Source organism: Tyto alba, unplaced genomic scaffold, assembly GCF_018691265.1.
Source record: "Tyto alba isolate M040663 unplaced genomic scaffold, T.alba_DEE_v4.0 Super-Scaffold_22, whole genome shotgun sequence".
Classification (NCBI taxonomy): domain Eukaryota; kingdom Metazoa; phylum Chordata; class Aves; order Strigiformes; family Tytonidae; genus Tyto; species Tyto alba.
Window position 1 is genome coordinate 6,437,529 of NW_024881296.1, and position 21,132 is coordinate 6,458,660.

The following is a 21,132-nucleotide window of genomic DNA, read 5'->3' on the forward strand; positions in this document are numbered from 1 at the left end:
CACAGGGCCACATCAAGAGGCTGCCAGGGAGGCAGAAAGCTCACCATCGCACCCTCCCCACCCAGCCCAGCTTCCTGGGGACGGGGGCAGCATGGGGAAAAGTCTGTATTTTTTAACCAGAGGCCTTTTGCCAGGGCACTGGGTGCGCAACCCCAGGCTGGCAGTGCGGCTGCCTCCTCCCTGCTGGCTATCGGAGCGGTGCATGGCCAGGCACTGCCCTCCAGCCTCCCCGAGCAGGCAGCAGAGGCAGACACGTACACAGGTCAGAATTTATTTCCAAATATCTCATTTATATCATTTTCACATGAAATACTTCTTTCGGAATATAGCCTACACTTAGAAAACAGAAGAGAGGTTTTTTTTATAAGGCACATCAGATTATAGACTACATAGAGACATCTCCCCCTCACTTGCGCTTGTAAAATACTGGTGATTTAAAAGTAATATTTCTAAAACCTAGACCCTGTGTAGCCCCTTGTAGAGCAGTATTCGTAAAGTTATTAGACCTCAGTTTACACACACCTAGTTAAGGGCTATAACAAGTTGTATATACATCACATTTTCAGAAACAGTCACAGCTGGCTACATTTAAAAGTAATGCTGCTCCAGACTATGAAACAGGCTGCTTATAAAATATAACCCACTGCTTCCAGTATGGCGTGATACAAAGCAGTATGATCTTGCAGAAGAAACGCTGTTATTTTTGCAAATGGAAGCTGCTCAGATTCAAGCCTATCTCCTCCCCAAACCCACATTTTTGAACAACCAAGACCGTTTTACAGAGAAACAAAGCACCCAAGAGAAATCTGGCTTTATGTTTTTCTCCAGGATGACGGTATGACTGCATATCTGAAATCCTGTCAAAGCATTAGAGTAAGTAATATAAAGGCTCAGATGTTAACTTCATGACCAGTAAACATTAAACCATTACCAACCAGATGCAACCCAGTTAAATGCATCCAGCTTCTGTGCTATGGAAACTGTTTTTCCAGTCTGTTCCAGTGCAAAAGCCAACATATTTTTATTGAATCAGGCCCTAGGTAAAGATTTCCATCCCATTTTCAAGTTTTCAGCGATGGAACATTACCCATTCTGCACTCATTTCGCTGTAGAGGAGTAAAAAATACTGCCTGTGGAGCCTATGCCAATACAGCCCAGAATCCACTTACATACTGTCATTTTCTTTAATGGGCCAGGAGGTAAACTGTGGTCAGCTTTATCAATTCAAATGGCTTCCACAGTTGTTCTTTGTATCAGGCATTGATTCATTTCTGGTGAAAAAAAGGTTCCTGCTTTCTGCCACTGCAATTTAGTTTAAGACTATGAAAAAGGTCACTTCAAGGCTATGGCTGAAAGGGGAAAAAAAAAGTGATCATGAAATATCTAGGGGAAAAAGAAGTAGTCATGGCCATAAAAAGTCAGACAGACAGCACAAACTAAATGTCCTCTGCAGAATAAGTTAAAATACTGATTCTTGCAGAGTCACGTTATCCCTCTGGTCTCTCAAACTCTCTGGGGCTGGAATTAGGTTTAGTTTAGTAGGAACCATATCTAGTCAGAGAATAGGTCACACTCAACTCTGTACAGTGTTGATCACTCAGCTACACATTAGGCACATTTCAGTTAATCTGCTGGACTGGTCTGAGAGAGAAAAATTATCAGTTAAATTTCTGGGATGGCCTCAGCAAATCTCATGAGGATGAGCTTGAATAAGATTCAACCACAAGTGACTGTTGCCTTTAGAAGGGAAACGTTAACTTGGTTGAAAACAGCATCGAGAAGAGGACACAGCAGCCTCGGTTTCTAGAGTCCAGTTTGCTATAGATCTTGATCTGCCTGATTTGTTATTTGTTTAGCAGCCTTAAAAGGTAAGGAGGGGCATCCTGAAATTCTTGGCTGTAGACTTAAAACCAGGTGCAGTTTACATGGTGCTGCACGGATATTTGTTACATCTCTTTAAAAAAAAAATAAAAAAAAAACAAAACAAAACAACACAACATAATTTGCATTCCTTTCAGCTGAAATAGATGATGAACTGCCATCATGTCTGCAAAAATACAGAGGAAATCACCACTGCTCAAGGTAGCGAGTTAAAGCTTGGTCATGTTCTTGGGCTTCCGCTCGGCTTCCTGGGATGGGCAGGGGAAGGAGGACAGAAAGGACTTTCACAAAGTCAGGAGGTGACAAACGAGATCTCAGCTCCGTAAGGGATTAAGTTCCCTCACCACATGCTGAAAGTATTTTCATGACCTTTCCAACCGTGGCATTTGTGTATAGATTACACCTCTTGCATACCCTTTTTAAAGCAATCCCCAAGAGCGTTGGCTTGGGAAGACATGGAGAAGAGACCAGGAGTGGGGTTTTAAAGCTACAAATGTCAGTTAGGAGGCACAGTGTTATTTTCCCTTTGATCGTCCATGTACAGAGCTCTACGTTTCCACCGTTGCTTGCGCGTTCCTCCTGCGAAGCCCTGGCAGCAAAGGCCTCCGGTGTGGTCCTCTCCGTCACATACACCTTACAACACAAGAAGTTGAATCCTTTGGGCAAATCCTTCTACCTTTACAGACACGTGGTGCTCTTCTTCCTTAATGAGAGGTTTTAAGTCACGAAACTGGATGCTAGACCTGATTTATAGCAATTATTTAACTAAGAATCCTTCTGCCACCCTCAAAAGGGCAACTGAGATATCCAGTAGCAACATATACACATACATACAGATCTATACTATACACTCGTTACAACACAGAATGAGATTTCAGCTAATATAGCCTCTATTCGATGTCCTCAGAGCAGCACTCAGGTCCTTGCAATCCCTATACAAAACAGCAGTATTTTTTCCACCATGATTTGGAGAGGTTTTTCATCTTGTCTGGAGTCCTACACTTGGATTTCTTTGGTTGCTGCTGGGTATCCGAGTACTGAATACCAGCCACAATGGCCGCATCAAAGACCTCCTTGAGGTTTTTCTGAGTCAAAGCAGAGCACTCAATGTAGGACGTGGCTTTTATTTCCTCGGCACAGAGCTTTGCAGCCTCCTCCGAGACCGGCTTTTCTTTGCACTTGTCCAGCTCAATAAGAACTTTGACATCCTCCCGGAGGTCTGACTGTGTCCCAACCAGGATAATGGGCGCCTTGGGACAGTGGCATCGGATTTCAGGAACCCACTTCTCACTCACGTTCTGGAAGGATGAGGGGCTCACCACGCTGAAGCACAGCAAGAAGATGTCCGTGTTGGTGTAGCACAGAGGCCTGAGCTTGTCGAATTCATCCTGCATGGAATGAAATTGTGTTAGCACCCCATGGAAAGAGCACATCAGCCCCAGAGAGTGCCCTGATAAGCTCCCAGCTCTAGACTGCCACTGACCTTTGGGGAAGCTGAGGACCACCTACTGCTGCCCTCGAGAGGCACCCTGACATTGGCACCCAGACCACCCAACATTAGGAGCAGAAGTTGCCCGCACCCAGCCCAAGGTCTCACCCTGCATGGCTGCTAGCCGGCAGGCACCCTGCCACTGTCTGACACGCAGGACAAAGGCAGTGGCTTCGCCACATCGCTGAGATTTTCTGATTAACATCACAGCTTGTTTTGAGTGGTTAAATATTTACAATATTCCCTTCGCTCTTTGTACATGGACCCTCTGCTCTATTTCAGCAAAGGAGCAACAGCACGGGAATAAGTTATGGCACACGAGCAATAAAGCCAAAAATCAAGCATGGCGGGGAAAAGGTACTTTCCACAGGTCCACTTCTTACAGGGGTGAGTCAGTGAGCTGCTCTGATGCAGAGCGCCCGCATACCTCAAAACTGCTCTGCCGACACCCCTACCTCCCACATCCCTACCTCCAGATATGGGCAAGAGGGGAGCATACAAGTGGCAGCAAGAGCACCTTTTAAACTAGTCTGGTCTTTTCAACTAGTGACTGCTTAACAACATCCTACAGGATATGGGAATAATTTCCCTGCCATTGTGCCCAGGGATTTAAATCTGATGGCAGCAATAATGGCTCTCAATGTGCAGGCTTAACATGCCAATAGCATAGAGTAAGAGCTTTACCTTTCCCTCCCACCCATGCCACATCAAACAAACTGCAAACAGGCCTCCCGGTGCTGCCTTTCTCTCTTTTTTTTTTTTTTTTCCCCCCCCCCCATCTCCTTCCTTTTAGTGCAAACTCCAGCAAAGCAAGGCCCTTTTTCAGATTCAGGAACTAGCCACGAAAAAGTCAAACACCTCATGGTAACAAAGGCTGCTGATCCTCAGCAAAGAATGCAGCAAGAAGCAAGGGTTAACTCCAGGCAGGCTGCTTTTATGCTGACAGCAGGATAAAAGCAGGGTAACACTAGCAGTCTGAACAGGTAGGATTTGCCTCAGCAGCAGTGACATTTTAATTAAAACTGACTATGTTCTCAAAAGCTCTGAATTGAGAGTGCAAAGAACACACACAGCTGAAAACATCTCTCCGGTACCAGCAGCTTACTGCTGAATTGCAAGTTCCATGTTAATTTTCGAGATGTGAAATTTTGCTTTAAAGCCTCTGGAGGCCCAGGATATGCAGTTTAAAGCCCCTTGGAAGCCTCAGAAGTCTTGTTCCGCTCGAATGAATTTCTTCCAGCAGTATCTCTGAGAGAGACAGCGATTTATAAAACACGAGTCGAGAAAGCAAGCTTCATTAGTTCTCTTGATTCTCAGATTAAGCCTCAGAGGAAGCCAGAAACCCCGCATTTGCTGAGAGATGCTGCTCTGAACGACTGGGCCGTTTACAGAAAGGCACCTTGCCATGTAACTGTCTCCTTTTGCTACTAGGAAACCTCAAAAAGGCTCAATTCAATGGGTTTAAAAGCCAAACCCAGATCTTAAGGGTTTCTACAGAGATGAAATAGTGCCCTTTATATCCCACATACACTCCTGAAGTTTTAGCGGTAGGCACCTGACCTGCCAGGACTCTACACCCTTGTGGGCTGGTGATGTTGAAATACAATTTCCCTCTGCCTGGAATGCTTTTTTAACTGCAGACTTCAGCAGCCAGCTCACAGCAACAATTTTACCAAAGTATCCAACTAGGTATCTTCTATTCAAGACAACTTCTGTTGGTTTAGATAGCCCCTTTGTTTTTAAGTCAGTGACTCTACCCATTCCAGCTGCACTCGGGCAGCCTGAGCAAACACCTTAACTATGAACCCCAGTGCAGACTGAGCCTGCCCGTCCCTCCTGCACCTTGCAGCCACATTTCCACAGGTGCTGCCAGTCCACAGGCTGTCACCCGATGGCAATTTCACGTGCCACACTCTGCATATGAACACACGCAGCGAAGGTTGTGGCGGCACCAGCCTCTCTCTTCAGCAGGACACGAAATCATGGGACATTTCTGCTGCTTTACTTCCTATCATGACCCACAAAAGGCTGCTTGCAGGATTTCAGCTTTGGTTTGTAGCATTTCAGCTTTGGTTTGTAGGACACATGGGAGTCGGAGTCCTACACTGACGTCCAGGACTGCACAGCCCTTCAAACCCCTTTCCTAAGTAGGGCGCCCAGTTACAGCTCCTCTAAATAGGTTTGTATGTTAAGGCCACTGAGATTTTTCAGCCCAGCCTTATTGAAGACACAGATCCACAAAGCTGCACAGGAACCTAACTCCCACCGCCGTCAAACACTAGCAAGGTAGCAAAATACTTTTGGCTGCTCTCGACCATCCAGACTCAACCCTTGGCAAGCAGCGCTGCATGCTGCTCAGGGGGGTACAAGCCAGGGACTTGCAGAAAATACAGGTCAGTAAGAAATGGGCTTTGTTTATGTATCAGGTAAACCAAGAACTGATGAGCCATCCTCAACTCTTCAGGACTTAGATTACAGCAAACCTCAGCTTTGGTGCAGCAGCACTTTTTAAGGGGGTGGGAATGGCAAATATGAAGTCTCCATGGATAACACCCAATAGGACCTTTTTCTCCCTTCAGCTTCTGCCCCTCCAGAAACACAGTCTCAGTCTCTGGACACCTACAGCTGTGGATGCTTTGCATGCGTATATCCCAAACACTGTAACTCTTAAACCCGTAGTTATTTAGCAAAAATAAAGGCAGTAACAACCACTCAAAGAGGAAACCAGGTGGCCCTTGAATCCCCAGCATGTTCAGCCTTTCTAGTCAGGCTAAGCAGAGCAGCAGCGTGAGCCAGCAGAGCAGCAGCCTGTGCCCAGCCCCTATTCGGAGGCACAGTACATCCCCCACCCTTCAGGAGACACCAGGCAAAGCAGTGGGTTAAGCGGCAGTGAAAACGATAGCAGTTTAATAAAATGATCAAACACTGGGAATCCTTTCAAATCCATGCAGTCATTAGCAGGACTACTTTGCGCAACAACTTCTCCCCTCCCGAAACAACTTCTCCCCTCCCGCTGTCACTTAAATCAAATAAGTGGCTTCACTGACCTGACCAGCTGTGTCGCAGAGCTGAAGTCTCACTGGCTTGCCATCGACAGACACGACAGCTTTAGAGAGAGAAAGGAGGAGGGAGGGGGAAAAGCGTGGTGAGTCCGACTTTACACGTTTTTGATTAAAGAAAAAAAAAAAAGGAAATAAAAAGAATATTTACCACCCCTCGGCTCTTATAATCTTATCTTCAATTAGTTTAGATTTAACAACTTAAGAGAGGTGGAAGGGAGTCCATCGCTCACACTCGGGCACACACAAGCCCTTCAGGGCTTTCTGCTACATTTCGCTGCAAGATGAAGCGGGCAGGGACTGCGCTACCCTCAGCTGGCAGCGGGGAGAGAGAGCCAAGCGGCCCGGGCACTTTTTCTGCTACAAAGGGTTTACTTTATTAACCTCTTCAACACGCCCGGGACACAAAAAGCTCACCGCTGAACCTAAGAGAAACCCCAGAACGCCCGCCTTTGCCATGGCGAGACACGGCAAGTAGTCCAGCTTTCCTCTGAGGCGCTTCCCTCCGGCCGAGAGCTGGACGCTCCAGAGCGCAGAGTTCACAGTTAAAGCCCGGGTTTGGCCGCACGGCCGGGCGCGACACCAGCTGCCAGCCCGGCTCCGTTACACGCGTGATCCGCCGGTGCCGCGGGTTGCGGTGGCAGTCTAAGAAGCTCCGGTCGTGCCGGAGTAGGGTATAAATACATAACGAAATAACCGAAGCTAGAACCTCCCCCGCGGCCCCCAACAGCCCCGCCACGGCCCCGGCAGGAGGCACAGGCGGGACGCGCCGCTCCCCGCGGCGGCCGTCCCCCGTTCCCGCCGCCCCGGTCCCCGCGGCCGTCCCCGGCCCTTACCGGAGAAGTTGTCGAAGGCGGTGGGGATGTACTCGGTGGGGTACCCGTTGGTGGTGTAGCTCACCACCAGGCTGGTCTTCCCCACGGCGCCGTCGCCCACCAGCACGCATTTGATGCTGCGCCGCGGCTCGGCCCCCGCTCCGACTACGGCTCCGGCCCCGGCTCCCGCCGCGGCCCCGGCCCCGGCCCCGGCCCCCGCCGCCCGGCAGCGGCCGCCCAGCGCCGCCCCCAGCGCCGCCGCCGCCCGACCGCTGCGCACCCTGCGCGGGGGCACCGGCGGCACCTCGCAGCCGCCAGGCACCGGCTTGCCGATGTAGCCCGCCTCGCCCTCCTGCTGCGGCGGCATCCGCGCGGCCACGCAGAGCCCCGCCGGCCGGGGGGCGGCGCGCAGCCCGGGGCCGCCGGCCGAGGGGCGGCGGGGCGCGGCGGCGGGCGGGCGGTGCGGGGCCCCGGCGGGCCGGCAGGAGCGGCGCGACCGCCGCGAAGCCAGCCCCGGCGCCGCTGGCTCTTCCCGGAGGGCGGGCGGCGGCGGCGGCTCCCGGAGCGGGCGGCAACAGCGGCGGCGGGATCCCGGCGGCGCTGCGCTCGCCTCGCCGCGCGCTACCGAGTCCCAACCGCCGGCCCCGCGCCTCCGCGTGACATAGCGCCGCGCGGGGAGGAGCCGGCGCCGCACGGCCCGGCCCGGCCCGGCCCGGCCCGGCAGGCGGCGCCACAGCGCTCCGCGCCGCCCGCCCCGACGGCCGCGGGCAGGAGGCGCGCCGCCGCCGCGCGGGCGCGCTTCTCATTGGCCCGCTCGCCCCGCCGCTCAGCGCGGCCACTAGCCGCGCGCCGTCCCATTGGCTGATGCTGCGGGGGGGCGTGCCGCCTGACCCGTCGGGGCCCCGCCCCCTCCCCGCGCCGCCGTGAGGGAGCGGGGTGGCCGCGCTATAGCGGGGCGCCGCGGGCCCGGGGTGGGGGGGGACTCGCCTGCGGGCCCTCAGGCTCCCCGGTGCCGGTCTGGGCGCTCCGCCGGGAGCCGCCCCCCCCCCCCCTTGCTGCCTGCGGGGCGCCGTGGGGGGCCGCACCCCTCGCCCGCCTCCGAGATGGTGAAGCCGGTAGGAGTTAGCAGGGCGGGATCGCACTTAAGTTGGGACGGACGGGTGCTCTCGGCGTGTTTGCCGTGGCAGCTCCGTAAGTAGGCGCGCTCAACTCTCACCTGCAGGCCCGCGGAGCAATAAACTGGGCCACGTGCCGTGGGAAAGGGGGAAACTACATTTTTAGCACCGTTGAAATAAGTTGGCTAGGGAAAGTTTTGGAGTTGAGCACAGAAAATAAAAGGCTGCTGGAAAGTTTGGCTCTGCCCAGAATTGGGAATGTGATCAACACGTTTCTTCCGGGGACCTTAACAGCACTGTACACACGCGAACGATGCCACCTGGAGAATCTGGGATATAGATGTTACCATCCTCAATTTGCAGACAGCAAGTACAGGTGTCTTAAACAATTTACCCAAATCAGTGCTAGTAAGCCTGCGGCAGACTCGGGATCTCCCTTCACCATTTTGAGCATCGTTGAGTTCCTAGTGTGACCCGGAGTGCTGTTTCCCAATTTCCCTCACGGAAATGGAAACCCCCGTGATGCAGCTGGTTTGGTGCCGCAGTGCGTGTTACAGCTGCCCATCATGCCCCAGCTGCCTGTCCCATGCTCGCTGGGGGAGCTGGAAATGTCGGGCCTGCAGGGCTCTCGTCTTCCTGCTTCTATAAACCCTGGAGCTGTGTGGTCTGACCACCAAAAGCCCTGCCAAGGCTCCTACCTCGTGGAAATAAGCACTCGGCACAGCTGATCTTGGTTTTCTATGTGCCTTGGCCTCATCCGTGGGAACAGCCACTGTGGCTCTCGGTGGGGTCGTAGTGCTCATGCACTTAGACAACATTTTGGGCACTCCAAAGCAACGCCAGAGCCAAGGTCCTTCCTGACTACAGGCAGCTGGGAAGACCCCAGGTTGGATGCCCTGTGCAGGCAGTTGGAGGAGTGGGGAAGGAACAGCTCCCTGGAGCCCTGAGCCAGGGCGGCAGCACTCACCCATTCCCTGCTGGGAGCACAGCCGGGCAGGGATGGAGCACAGCAGCCAGCAGAGCAGAGGGGCTCAGTGTGACCCTCATGCCCATTACCCACAGGGGCCACTGATCCTCCTGTGGGACTCCCCAGTCCTGCAGAATTACATTCCCCTAAATGAACAAGGATGCTGCTTTCACGTATGGGAGTTAGCACCGGAGAGGGACATCACAGGGTACCCAGCTACAACCAAGAAGTGTTTCCCCATCGGGTGCTTTCATATATTGATCCCCTTGCCATGAAGCCTGACGAGATCACCCAGGCAGATGAGCTTTCGACAGCCAGAAGGATTAGAGCAGGAGCCTGCCTGTGCTCAGGCATGTACTAAAATAACAGAAATGGCTTAATTCATACCTTTGGTAATTTTGGTGCAAGTCCTCGTGGGGATGCCTAGGTTAGAACAAAAGCATTCTATTTTAATTTAGTGTAATTATAGCCTGTCTACCTAGAAAAGCTGAATTACTTTAACAATAGTGTTGCAGCTAACTTCCCAGAGTATGGATGCAGTTGTGCCAGGATAATGCTAATGTGGGGAAAAGGAGAAACATTATGTGTGTAGGTGCAGGCTCGCTTTGCAAACAGCTGCACCTGTAAGAAAGGTTACCACCACGGCAGCCTGTTGTCACGCTTGGTCCTGGGGTTGCTTTCTCCATAGCAAAGCCCTAAAGCCTACAGGCTCCACAGCCACCTGGCTGCAAAGTCACAGCATTTAATTCAGTATTAGGCAGCTTCAGCCCAGCAGATTTTTCACTGAAAGGGGTGAGATGCTTTTGAATGGCTACTCTGCTGTCATGGTTGAGGGTGGACAGAGCTACCTGTAACAGAGCTACCTGTTACCTGTGGTAACATCTTGAGCAAGGATCCTGTTTCCATAGTGGACGGCATGGCTTGGTGTGGGTATGATGCAGGTGACAAATCACACTTTTAATTAAAATCAGGTACCAATCCCAATACCAAAAATTGTTGTAGGTCCTTTTCCTTCAACTGAGCCAAGAGGAAAATGGGTGAATTGCACAGAGACTTGTGTCTCTTCTTCTGAATTGGAAACAATTTGCTTCAGTGACACTTAAAAGGTAGTCATGACCTACGTGTGACAAGGAATAACATCTTCAGTTATTTCTAAAGAACTGCCTGGAGCATGGAGTCTAGATGCTGTTATCTCTGATGCATCTGGTCCCTGCTGCTCTGTGCAGGGGGCAGAGCCACATTTACAGTCCATTGTCTCATTTTTATTCTCCATGGTTCTGAGTGTATACATAGCTGCATCTCTACAGAAGACACGACTATGCTAATGAAAGGCAGGTACGATGGGAAAAGGTATGGCTTTTAAGGTTCTAGTTCCCTTTGAGGGTTTATTCTTCAGGCTCTGAGCAGTGCCCAAGAAAGTTGTCTCCCACACACATGAGCTTTGATAGAAAGACTCGTTGTGCCTGAGGAGCAAAGCTGTCAAGAGGAGTCTCCATCTCCATGCCCAGATGTTTGTTTCCCTTCTCCTGCCAGAGCCCAGCAGTCGGTAGTTTTCCATCTCTAGAAATCCAGAGGAACTTTCCACCTCAGGGAACAAAAAATTGGAGAAAAGTCAATAGACCAGACTAGGTTCATAGCACATTTATGCAAGGAAAGAAATAAAAGGAGTACTGTAATTAAATTTTAACTGTATTTCACTCTCAGCAGCATCCCGTAAATCATGTACCTTGTTAGTACTGTAGAACAGCATGTGATCCTGGAATTCAGCATATAGTAAATATGCTGACGGTAAATATGGTAAATACCATATGCTGGTCAGCTTTGTCCATCTTGGGCAGCGTGTCATGGCATGCTGGAGTCATGACAGCAGAAGAATTTCTGTCCATTTTGGACAGTGTGCCAAGTGAAGGTGAACAGAGGTACTGCCATCTCTGACACTAGGGTGGAATATGACCTGAGGGCACCAGGATGCCTGAGCAATGTCACCTCTTATCTGCAGTGACAAATGGCACATCCACGGCCCATATCAATGCTGCGATGAGAACTCATTAAGAGAAAAGATGTACGATCACAAGGAAAACTCCTGTAGGTGGGAGGTGAGAGGGTGGGCAACATGCACTGGGTGACAATCCGTTTGAAGGGCGTTGAAGGATGATGTGAGAAAGTTCTTCATGCAAATGCTGCGAGCGAAAAATGCCACGTGCACATTTTTAAAGACCTTCCGTATGCAAACACAGTCAATGCATTGAGCTAAGTGGGCTCCAGTGAGATAGCTATAACAGTCTGCATTGTTTCTGCACTCGGGGAGGGGGGCGTGAGTGGATTCGGAGCTGTATGGTTGCCCTATACTGTAATGTACGCTACCAAATACAGTAGCCTTTTGTGTAAGAGGATGAGCTAACCGGTTGTTTTGCAGCAGGGGGGCCCGTTTGCACCACAGCAGCAAGTCAGAGCAGCTCCCAGGCAGCCGTGCTGGCGGTGGGCTGAGGGTGCATTGATGGAGGGATGCTGTAACAGACAGTCGTTGTCTCTGAAGCTTTCGGCCTCAACCCTATCGCACACACACATCTTACAGGTTTGAACCCAATTGTTTTCAGAGCTCTGAGCTGGGGGATAAACAGGCTTAACTCCACGTAGGTCAACAGGGTGGCAGTTGTCTGTCTCAGGGCTGAATTTGGTGCATTATCAGCCAGCTCACAGAAAAGCTCTTGCTCTATCTTACATGCTCACATTAGTAAAATATTATTCTTTGAGAAAAATGACAGAGAGAGGAAATTATTTTATCAAGACGTGAAGTAGGTCATTGTTATATCCTGGCTTATCATTTTCCCTGCGATATAAAAAATATGAACTGGATGCTAGCCTTGTAGAATGAAAGCTTTCTTTTTTTTTTTCTTGTAGGAACTTGAAAAGCCTGACACGGAGAGAGGCAAGGGAGTGAGGCAGCGCGCTCCGAGCATGACGTGATGCACTGCTGCTTGTCTAAGGGAAGGGTACAGCCTGCTCTGCAGGGCTGTCACCAAAATCCTGTTCTTTGTTGAGAAGAGCAACCCCAAGGTCTGCAAAAAAAAAAACATCTGTGATCCATCCCTTCAATTTCCAACGAGCAGGATCACAGTGAAACAGCTGAGCTGGCTGGTGGCAGGGGCGGTGGGGAGAAAAGAAAGGGGAAGTATGAGGGAGCAAAGAAAGGGCAACAACCTGGGAAAGAAAAAGGAGCTTGTATAAAGGACGACTCTGACCTGCTCTGACTCCAGAGAAGTACTTTTGAGGCTGTTCTTTGAGAATGAGGAGGGAAAAGTGCCTAAGAAATACAAGATATTGCTGCTTTTATTGTATATTTGATTTGTAATGTAAAATACATATACATATATATATATATATATATATATATATGTATTTGCCAAGAATTTTTTTAAAGAACATTTTCATCACACAAGATATCGATCTCAGGGAAGTTTTCACTACCTGGGGAAAGGGATCAGTAAGCAGCACACATTATTAACACAATAAACTCTCCCCACCCCTCCAGCTAAGTTCTGATTGAGAAGAGCTACCAAAAACTCACAGGCAAAAAGGATTGTTGAGATAAACCTTAAAAACAAAACAGAGTACAATTGCTTCAAGCCTCCCAAATTCCTAGTTAATTCAGAAAACAAATTAACCCTAACCTCCTATCTGCAGGGGAGCCACAGTGGGAGGTTATCCCTTTATCTCGCTTTCAAAATCCTTTTCAGCTGATCTGGGGTCACAGCTGCTGAAAAGTGCTGCATGTCCTGTATTTTGTGTGATGGTCACCAATTTGCCTGCTTGTTCTGGAGCCCCTCGCTGCCCTAGGGCTGTCCCACACCCCTCTGGGTGCACCAGAGGTGGGAGCTCTGCTCTGGACCGACCGCTCTTCCCAGTTTTCTCCCAGCTGGGTCTGAGCAGGGACTGAGATGTGGCCCCAGCAGGTTGCCTGGGCACTGCTGGGAACACAGTGGGTGCGATCTCAGTGGTGGCAGGTAAATATTTCGATGAGAAAAATAACAAAGATGCTGGTTTTGCCAAACATCTCAGTGAAGGAACTGCCCCTGCCCTGTACCACACTGCATTTCATTGTCCTGCTTACTGCAACTTATAACCTGCCATGCTATTCCTGCCCCAGGACCCCCAATTTACAGAGGCAATCTGGAAAGAGGAAAGTAAATCGAAGGACTGAGCTGGAGGAGAAGAAAACATGATTGGGCAATGTGCTGCATGTTAGTGGGCCTGGTGAGAGTAGCAGAGAGAGCTGAGCAGAGAAGCAGTTTGGACACACGTCTCTGAGGAGCCAGGGGCAGAGCAGCTAGCACTTGAAACAGGCGTGGTATCTGCAGCACAGATGCTCTTTGCCACACTGCCCACCAGCCCATATGGGAATCCCCTTACTAGTTTTTCTTGGCTGCCACAACCCCACCAGTTCCCCAGGTGAACTCCCAAAACAGCTGTCAAAATCCTAGTCCACCACACTCCTGATCTCTAGGGGCTCTTTCCAGCAGCTGGGAGAAACTTTCCTCCCTACTACACAACTCCATCCCTGTCAGGACAGACTGGTGGGTAACTTTTCTGCCACAGCCTTCCCAACATTTGTAGCACTCCTGGGAAGAAACTCTGCTGGCTGCCTCTGCCAGTTCCTGCTCCGGCCCTGAGGCAGGTGGAAGGAGGCAGGTTTTGCACATCTTAAACCCAAATGCAAACATTGCGAGAGGGAAGGGAATGCAAGGCAGCGGACAGTCCATGTCTCCCCTAGCCACAGAGATCCAGGACACTGAACAGCCTCATAATGCTGAGCAATGTCTTATGATGCTTCTAAAATATGCTGGGATCAGGCTGAAATGGTCAGTAGCCAGGATGAACAGATCAGTAGTCCCTGTAGAGCTCCACCACCTCCACACCGCTGTGAGATATCCCCAGGGGGCCACACATGTCCTTGCATGAGCCCACGTTTCATGGAGGGTGAAAGCAGCTTCCTAATGGGGGATTTGACTTCTGTCACCAGTGCTGGGAGGTGAGGGGGGCAGAGAGACGTGTCTGCTCTGCAGGGATGCTCCTACGCTTGCTTCTGCACCCACCCTCTACAGAGAAGCTTGCCCCAGTGAGTGGATCTGCACTGACCTACTTCTGCGGATGGTTTGGCCCGTGCGTTTTCAGTTGGTTACTTTTAAAGACTGAAAAACAATGACTGGTCCCAGTGTTATCTCTTTTGGAGCTGGCCGCTTCCTCTTGGTATCAAACTTGGAAGAACCCCATGGCCGCTGCTGAAAAGCCTTTTCCCTTTTCACATTTAAAGATCTTTTCTGAAAGCAGTTTCTGGGATTTTCTTGGTGAGGATTAAAAGGCTTGGAACAAGCCAGCGCAAGTGTCAGTTTTATTGAAAGTGAACAGGCTGTTCTTTCTTGATAGCTGCCTGACTTTGAGGGCGGGCATCGCAGGACAGCATCCACAGCCAGCTCTGGGACTGCTTAGCAGAGGGGGAAAAGCCACTGCTTTTGCTGTGCTGCATGGTAACATAGAGGCAGGAAAGCAACTAAGGTGATTCACTTGGTGCAGAGCAAACTCTGCTGTCCAAATCCCACTGTCCTGTCTCAAGTGTTGGTACATGGAGGCTCCCAGGTGCCTCCCTGATCCCCAGCTCAGCGCTCCGTCCAGCTCACCTCCCTGGCGTTGGCAGCCGCAGCCGGGGAGGAGCAGGTACTTCTCAGCATGCTGTGTTTCACTCCACCAGAAATCTGCTTTGGCAGAGGAACTGAAAGCAGGTTTGGGATACTGGAAAGCAGTTACCCAGGCATGATGTTCCTTTTCTTTTTCAGGTACAGAATGAAAATTTCAGTTCCTGGGTTTTCACACTAGAACTTTTCAGCCATAATAGGTATACATAATCAGACATAGAAGCCAGCGACAATGTAAGTTATTTTTTCCCTTTCAAGCATCCCATCCCGTCTCTACATGTGAGTCCCTTGCTAACTATTTTGTTAGCAGCCAGAGTGTTGCCTGGCCAGTGTACAAGGCCATGCTCAGGAAATTGCCATTCTAGTCCCAGCTTTCTTGCTCACAAACCTCCCTCTCCCTGAGGGTTTAGCTGGATTTAGAAAGAGTTGCCAGAACAGTACTACCAACACAGCTCTACAACCCTTCCAGGGTGGTTTATTTTCACTAGCCAGCCTAATTTAAAACGATTTTCTGAACAGAATGACATTCAAAGGACCCCTTTGCTAGATAATCTTGCCAGACTAGTGTCCTCTATTAGCTGGGGAGGGAGAAGACAGAATTCACATGCCTAAAAACATAGCTCTACAGCAAAACTTCTGTAGAGTGAAAACTGAGCCTCGGTTTATCAGTATATGAGAAGATACTTCTTATATGTCTTGAAGTCCTGAGATTAAAGATGTGAACAAGGGCAAAGCATTACTGGTAGATAATGTGATCCTGGCTTCAGACCTACTTCTTCTGCCGCTTTACAATTCTCCATACCTTTGACAGAGACTGCCAGAGCAAGATGGATGAAAATGCTCACACACACACGGCTCCAATGGTTAAGGAGAGAGGTTTTCACGGACGGGTGACCTCCAGGCTTTGAGTGCCAGCCTCTGTTACCTACAAATACAAACCACTGAAAGGCACCAGAGCTTTCCTGCCGAAGTAAAGGCATCGGGAGCGGGAGATTAATAGGTTGCCAGCCGTGTCGGCATGATAAGCCAAGCGAGGACCCGGGTGCTTTCAGTCAAAACTGGATTGAGACCTCAGCAGGGACACATGGCAAATCAGCCAGAAGCCACACATGGAAAACTGAGTGAGGCAGCACAGGCAAACATTTCTTATCTCTGCTTTATGTCAATAGAAATGGCATTGTAAAAGAGGCAGCAAAGTATTTGCTAGAGAGGAGGAGGGAAAAGTCCACAAGCTTTTTTGGCTGCACATGTGGGTTTTTAAATGCTACTGTTTTCCTTGGAAACTGTAATTGAAAATGAACAGGCAAAACATCACCCAGCGAGTTCTTCCAGAAGGCTGGTTGGTTGCTTGTTTTGGTGGATTTAGCTGGGCTGTGCTGGCAGGAATGCTGCCTACCACTGCTGTTGCACTCCAAAGGCAGCCGGGAAAGTACAACCTCTTAAACCAGCCCAAAACACAGCTGTGATAATTACCCCATCTTCTCTGATTTGCCACGAAATGGGGCTCAGGGGAGAGGCAGCCCTCAGAAATCTGGGGCTGTCTGCAAGGTGATGCTTTCTTTCCGCAGCCATTTCCCCGTTTCCCACAGCTTCTGCTTCTCCAGCAGCTCGGCCCAGTTACCTCCGATGGCTTTTGCTTTACTTTCTGCTTTCATTGTTTTCTTTAAAGCTAATTAACAGAAGAGTGGATAAGGCCCTGATTTCTTGTGTGGATCTTTTTTGTTGATGGTAATTTTTGTTTTGCTGAGTATTCTTTTTGCTTTTAAGCTGGGTTGATAATGCAAGAAAAACATCTTTCCTACCAGAGGCAGTACCAAGCAAGGAGAAGACTCAACGAGAAGAATAATAGTTAGGGAAAGGCCATGAGCAGGTTTCACCTCCTTGGTGGGGTCCAATTTTGCAGCCCCACCCTGTGTGGGTAATGGGCCCTCACTGCACCTCTGCTGTCAGTGCCCTGGAGCAGGAAAAGGCACAAATATTCCCACCACGCAAGAGTTGTGCAGGTGTCAGGGAGAGGTGAGCTGGGAAGAACAAAAGGCTGGGATAAATACAGCTGAAGCCTCACAGCCTGGATCCATATGGCCCCCAGATCCATCCCTGCCCCATGGAGCCTCAGGCCGGCCACTGGCCAGAGCAAAGCTCATCACCAGGTTGTGTCTAGGGGTGGGCTCGCTGCAGCTGGGTGGCTTGGGGCAGGGCCACCCGTCACAACGCCCGCAGTGAGCTGCAGCTCCCGACACCTCCCTCCTCCTGCCACAGATCCTCACCCCAGGTGCCCAGGGCTCTGCAGGGGCATTAAACTTGTGCCTGGAAACCCAAAGGTGCTCTGTCAAAAGGTCCAGTTGTGACTGTTCAGGTAGCAAAATAATGATATTGCTTATTAAAAAAATTCTCAAAATAGGATTGTAGATACAACATTGCTTTTTTATATAATGCCTTGATCAATGAACAACACAGATTCTCTGTGTTTGCAGTCCCTGACACCATGGGGATGGACATGATCGAAGAGCAGACACAGATGACCCAATAGCTAAAAGGCTGATCATCTCCCTGTTAACACCGGCATGAGGGAAATGAACATGGAAAATTCATGATGCTGAACTGCTTTCTGTTTTTCTCAGCGGAGGAACTTCAAGCAATGCAACTGCAAAGCACTGAGCACCCTCCGCTCTTCCTGACCTCACCAATTTCCTCTGCACAAACTGTCCATATGGATTTGATACGTGATCTCTGAGAGGCCCTGAGGCCTCGTATGTCCTGGTAAGGCAAAGTGTACAGGGTGGAGGCGCCAGGTCCCTGCCTAAGCTTTTGTAAGTCCCTAAGGGTCAAGTTAAGTGCAAGCCTGACCCTGTTCTCAGGACCAGACTTGCCCAGCGCGTGCTTTACGCTGCCCGTCCTCACCAGGCTGGGTTTTGTCTCAGCCACATTGCTCAGAGGAGGTAGCCCTGTCTCGCCCTATGTGGTCCCGGGCAGCTCAGCATCCCCACCAGACTTGGGACACATCTCCTTGGCTGGCTCATTCTCAGCAGCCCAAGGGGCTTCAAGCCCTGTGGCTGGGGCAGGAGGCTGGGAAACAAGCAGGCTGAAGGACCTGAAGGCTTCTCTGGAGCCACGTTGCCCTTTCAGTGTCCTCATGGGTCTGTTTTTCCCCTCAGACCCAGGGGCTGAGCAGCACTTCCCTGCCCTGCAGGGATGCTGGGATGAGCAAATCCATTAAAAGCTGTGCAGTACCCAGTCATCAAGGCTACAGCTACATAAATTAATAAGACAGGACAGGGAATATTTTATGCCCCCAAGACCCGTCAGCAAGCCCAGCCATCCCCAGAGGGATGAGCTCTTGTTCCCCTGGAGCAGGAGAGCTGTGCCCAAACCACCTGCCAGGAACCCTCCCTGGCCCACTCCAGCTCCTGAAACATGCCTGGGCATCGGCTGTGGGAATATTTCCTTGGTCTGGGACAAACTCATGCAAGGACAATGCCAACCATTTAACTGTACAGGCAACTGCCTGGGCCTGTGCCCTGCCTCCACTTTGTTTATTAGTTTATTAGTACCTTGCTGCTAGCCTACACTAGTACAGACAGAGAGCCTGCCATTAACAAGGGTAATAAAGGGCCTATGAGGGAAAAATCCAAAACGTTTCATCTGGTTTTATAAGAAAAAGGTGCTTTCCCATCTGGTGCTCAATCTCTTTTGTCCTGGTCACTGCGGAGCTGGGTTTGGTTGATGCAGGTAGTGTGATTTTTGCAGGGTTCCTAGCAGAGGGAGCCCTGGCTGCCGTGCATCGCTGCCATCCCAGCGGATGCTGCTGCTGTTACAAATAATAATACAGCCAGGTTTAAGACAGGCCTGCCTTGCAGAGATGTAATGCTCCGAGTAGCCAGCTTACTGAAGGGAACAAAGAAATGATTATAGGGTCAGGGAAAAAATAACAAAGAAAAAGCTAAAAGGAAACAAAGAGCCATTGACAAGAGGCACAAATTAGTTAGATCTCGAGTGTCATTCCCCATCTGATAAAACAAAAATGTCCAGAGCAACAATTAACAAAAAAATATGAGAGGTAGAATATCTCTGTTTAGCTCCAGGTACTGACTAAACACAGAGCTCCTTTTTTTTCCCTTGTGCTTTGGGTTATCTTAGGTCTTGGTTAATGTGGAGCTGCTTTCATGTGTGTGTGTGTGTGTGTGTGTGTGTGTGTGTGTGGTGCAGTCCCCATGGGTTTGGGAGCTGCCTTTTGTGAAGGGAAGCAAAGGAGCAAAGCGGAAGCAGAGGGAAGAGGAATGTACTTTGGCTGCTCCTGGGAAATACAGCTCAGGGGTAGGAATGAGCGCTTGAAAAGGGCTCAAAACTAGAGGCAAATCCAGCAGGTGGTTAGGGTCAGCTGATTTTATTTCTAGGCAGCTGGGATGTGCTGGTGTTTCCTGACAGTTGCTCTTCCAACCACACTTTTGGAAAACAATCCAAGGACTGTCAAGTTCAATGGCTCTGTGGTGATTTTCACTGACAACAGAAAGGAAACCAGACAAAGCCTAGGATACATTTCAGTGCTCTTGCTCCCTCACCGTAATATTATTTACATGTGTGGGAGTAGATGTGCCTGTTCCACTCACTTTTTCTCCATCCCCTTCACTGACCACCTCCTCTTGTCCTGTGGATCACCAGCGTGTCCCTGAAGCTCAGCCTGAAAACCACAGGACTGGATACCCTCGTGGGAGCCCTTTTGAGCCCCTTCCCCGTGCAAGGGTGGGCAGGTGCCCGGCGCTGGGCCCTGCCTGCGGCCAGGGCCGGCTCCTCTCGGCGGGTGAGGCACACACGGGTGTTGGGTGCTGAGCAGAGCCCTGTCCCGCTCGCGCTGCCGGCCGCTGCCCAGCAGCCTGTGAGAAGACATACTTGAGAGCTGTCAGGTAAACAGCAAGATCCTGCTAAATGCTGTTTGTCTTGGATTTCAGATTGCTCTCTATCAGAGAAAGATCGCAGAAACAACAAATGACACTTGCCTCTTACAGTTTAGTGTTTGGAAGCAGCAGTTGTTCTTACCTATATTATAACATTTACCTCTATCACAGCATTTCTGTATGGTCTCGCTGGAAAAGTCTCCATTTGGCTTTAAGTGATTCCTCTTTCCTTCCTTGATGGATCGACAGACTCAGCTGATGCCCTCAAAATTGGTCTGAATTCCTTCTACTTTTCACAGCAGCTAGTGGCATCATAGGTTATTCAGCTGAAGTTTGCCCAACAATCTTGTTGCCATGGCATGAAGCAGAAGGGAGAAGCCCTATCTATACCTTTACTGTGTTAGCTTTTGTAGTTCAAATAATTAAAATATCTTTTGTCAGTACACTGAGGAAACATGAACTGAAGGTGAACAAATAAAAATATAATTTTTTTTCTTGATGCAATAAGGACTGGATTCTGCAAACGCTTGCGCAGATTTCTTCCCCATTAACCTGAGCGCAAATGTTCCTGCGTTCAAGACCTCTCTCCCCCGACTGGAGCTCTTCTGCATGGCTTGTCCTTCAGAAGCTAAATGGCAATAATAAATTGTCCTACTTAAACAAGGGACCTATTTCACCTTTTCATCACACTCATAAAAAAACAACAGTGCTAAATACACCAAAGGCCTGGTATGCAAAACAGGTCCTGTGCACCAGACTGACAGGCTTCTTAGGGTTCTGTTGCTACGGTGTTATTGCCTTGACAAGTTAAAATATCCCTCAGCAGCCTCTGTGGGAGCCCAGATGGAAAAGTAACCATCAAAAAATAAGCAAATATTGTCTTTGACTACAGTCACTGAGCAGTTAAATTTTTTTTAAGCTTTAATCACCCTTGACTTCACGTTTGGCTGTTAACCCACCAACTGATCATTAACTGTACAGACTAAATGACTGATTTCCAGAGGATTGGTCCAAATCTGCACTGGTTTTTATTTTTTTTTTTTTTTTCCGAAGGACTTTAGTATCTTCCACCAGCACAAAGACAACCTATTGAATCCCTCGTAAGACTCCGGGGCTGAGCAGGGAGGTACTTGCAGGTTATCTGCCTAGAAACACGCTGCTCAGAGCTGATAAACACTGAAGCTCTATCCTGCTTTCCATTTAACACAAGCCTTGCTCAGCAGC

General features: G+C 49.8%; 1 protein-coding gene across 1 annotated transcript; it reads right to left on the reverse strand.

The window, feature by feature from the left end:
* Positions 1–255: 255 nt before the first annotated feature.
* Positions 256–7,646, reverse strand: RHOU (ras homolog family member U). The gene is made up of 3 exons (XM_033009583.2): positions 7,266–7,646; positions 6,418–6,476; positions 256–3,269 (listed from the first exon to the last, which is right to left on the reverse strand). Exons 1-3 carry the CDS (start codon positions 7,609–7,611, stop codon positions 2,814–2,816), a joined length of 861 nt encoding a protein of 286 aa, XP_032865474.2. The 5' UTR covers positions 7,612–7,646; the 3' UTR covers positions 256–2,813.
* Between the last annotated feature and the right edge of the window lie 13,486 nt (positions 7,647–21,132).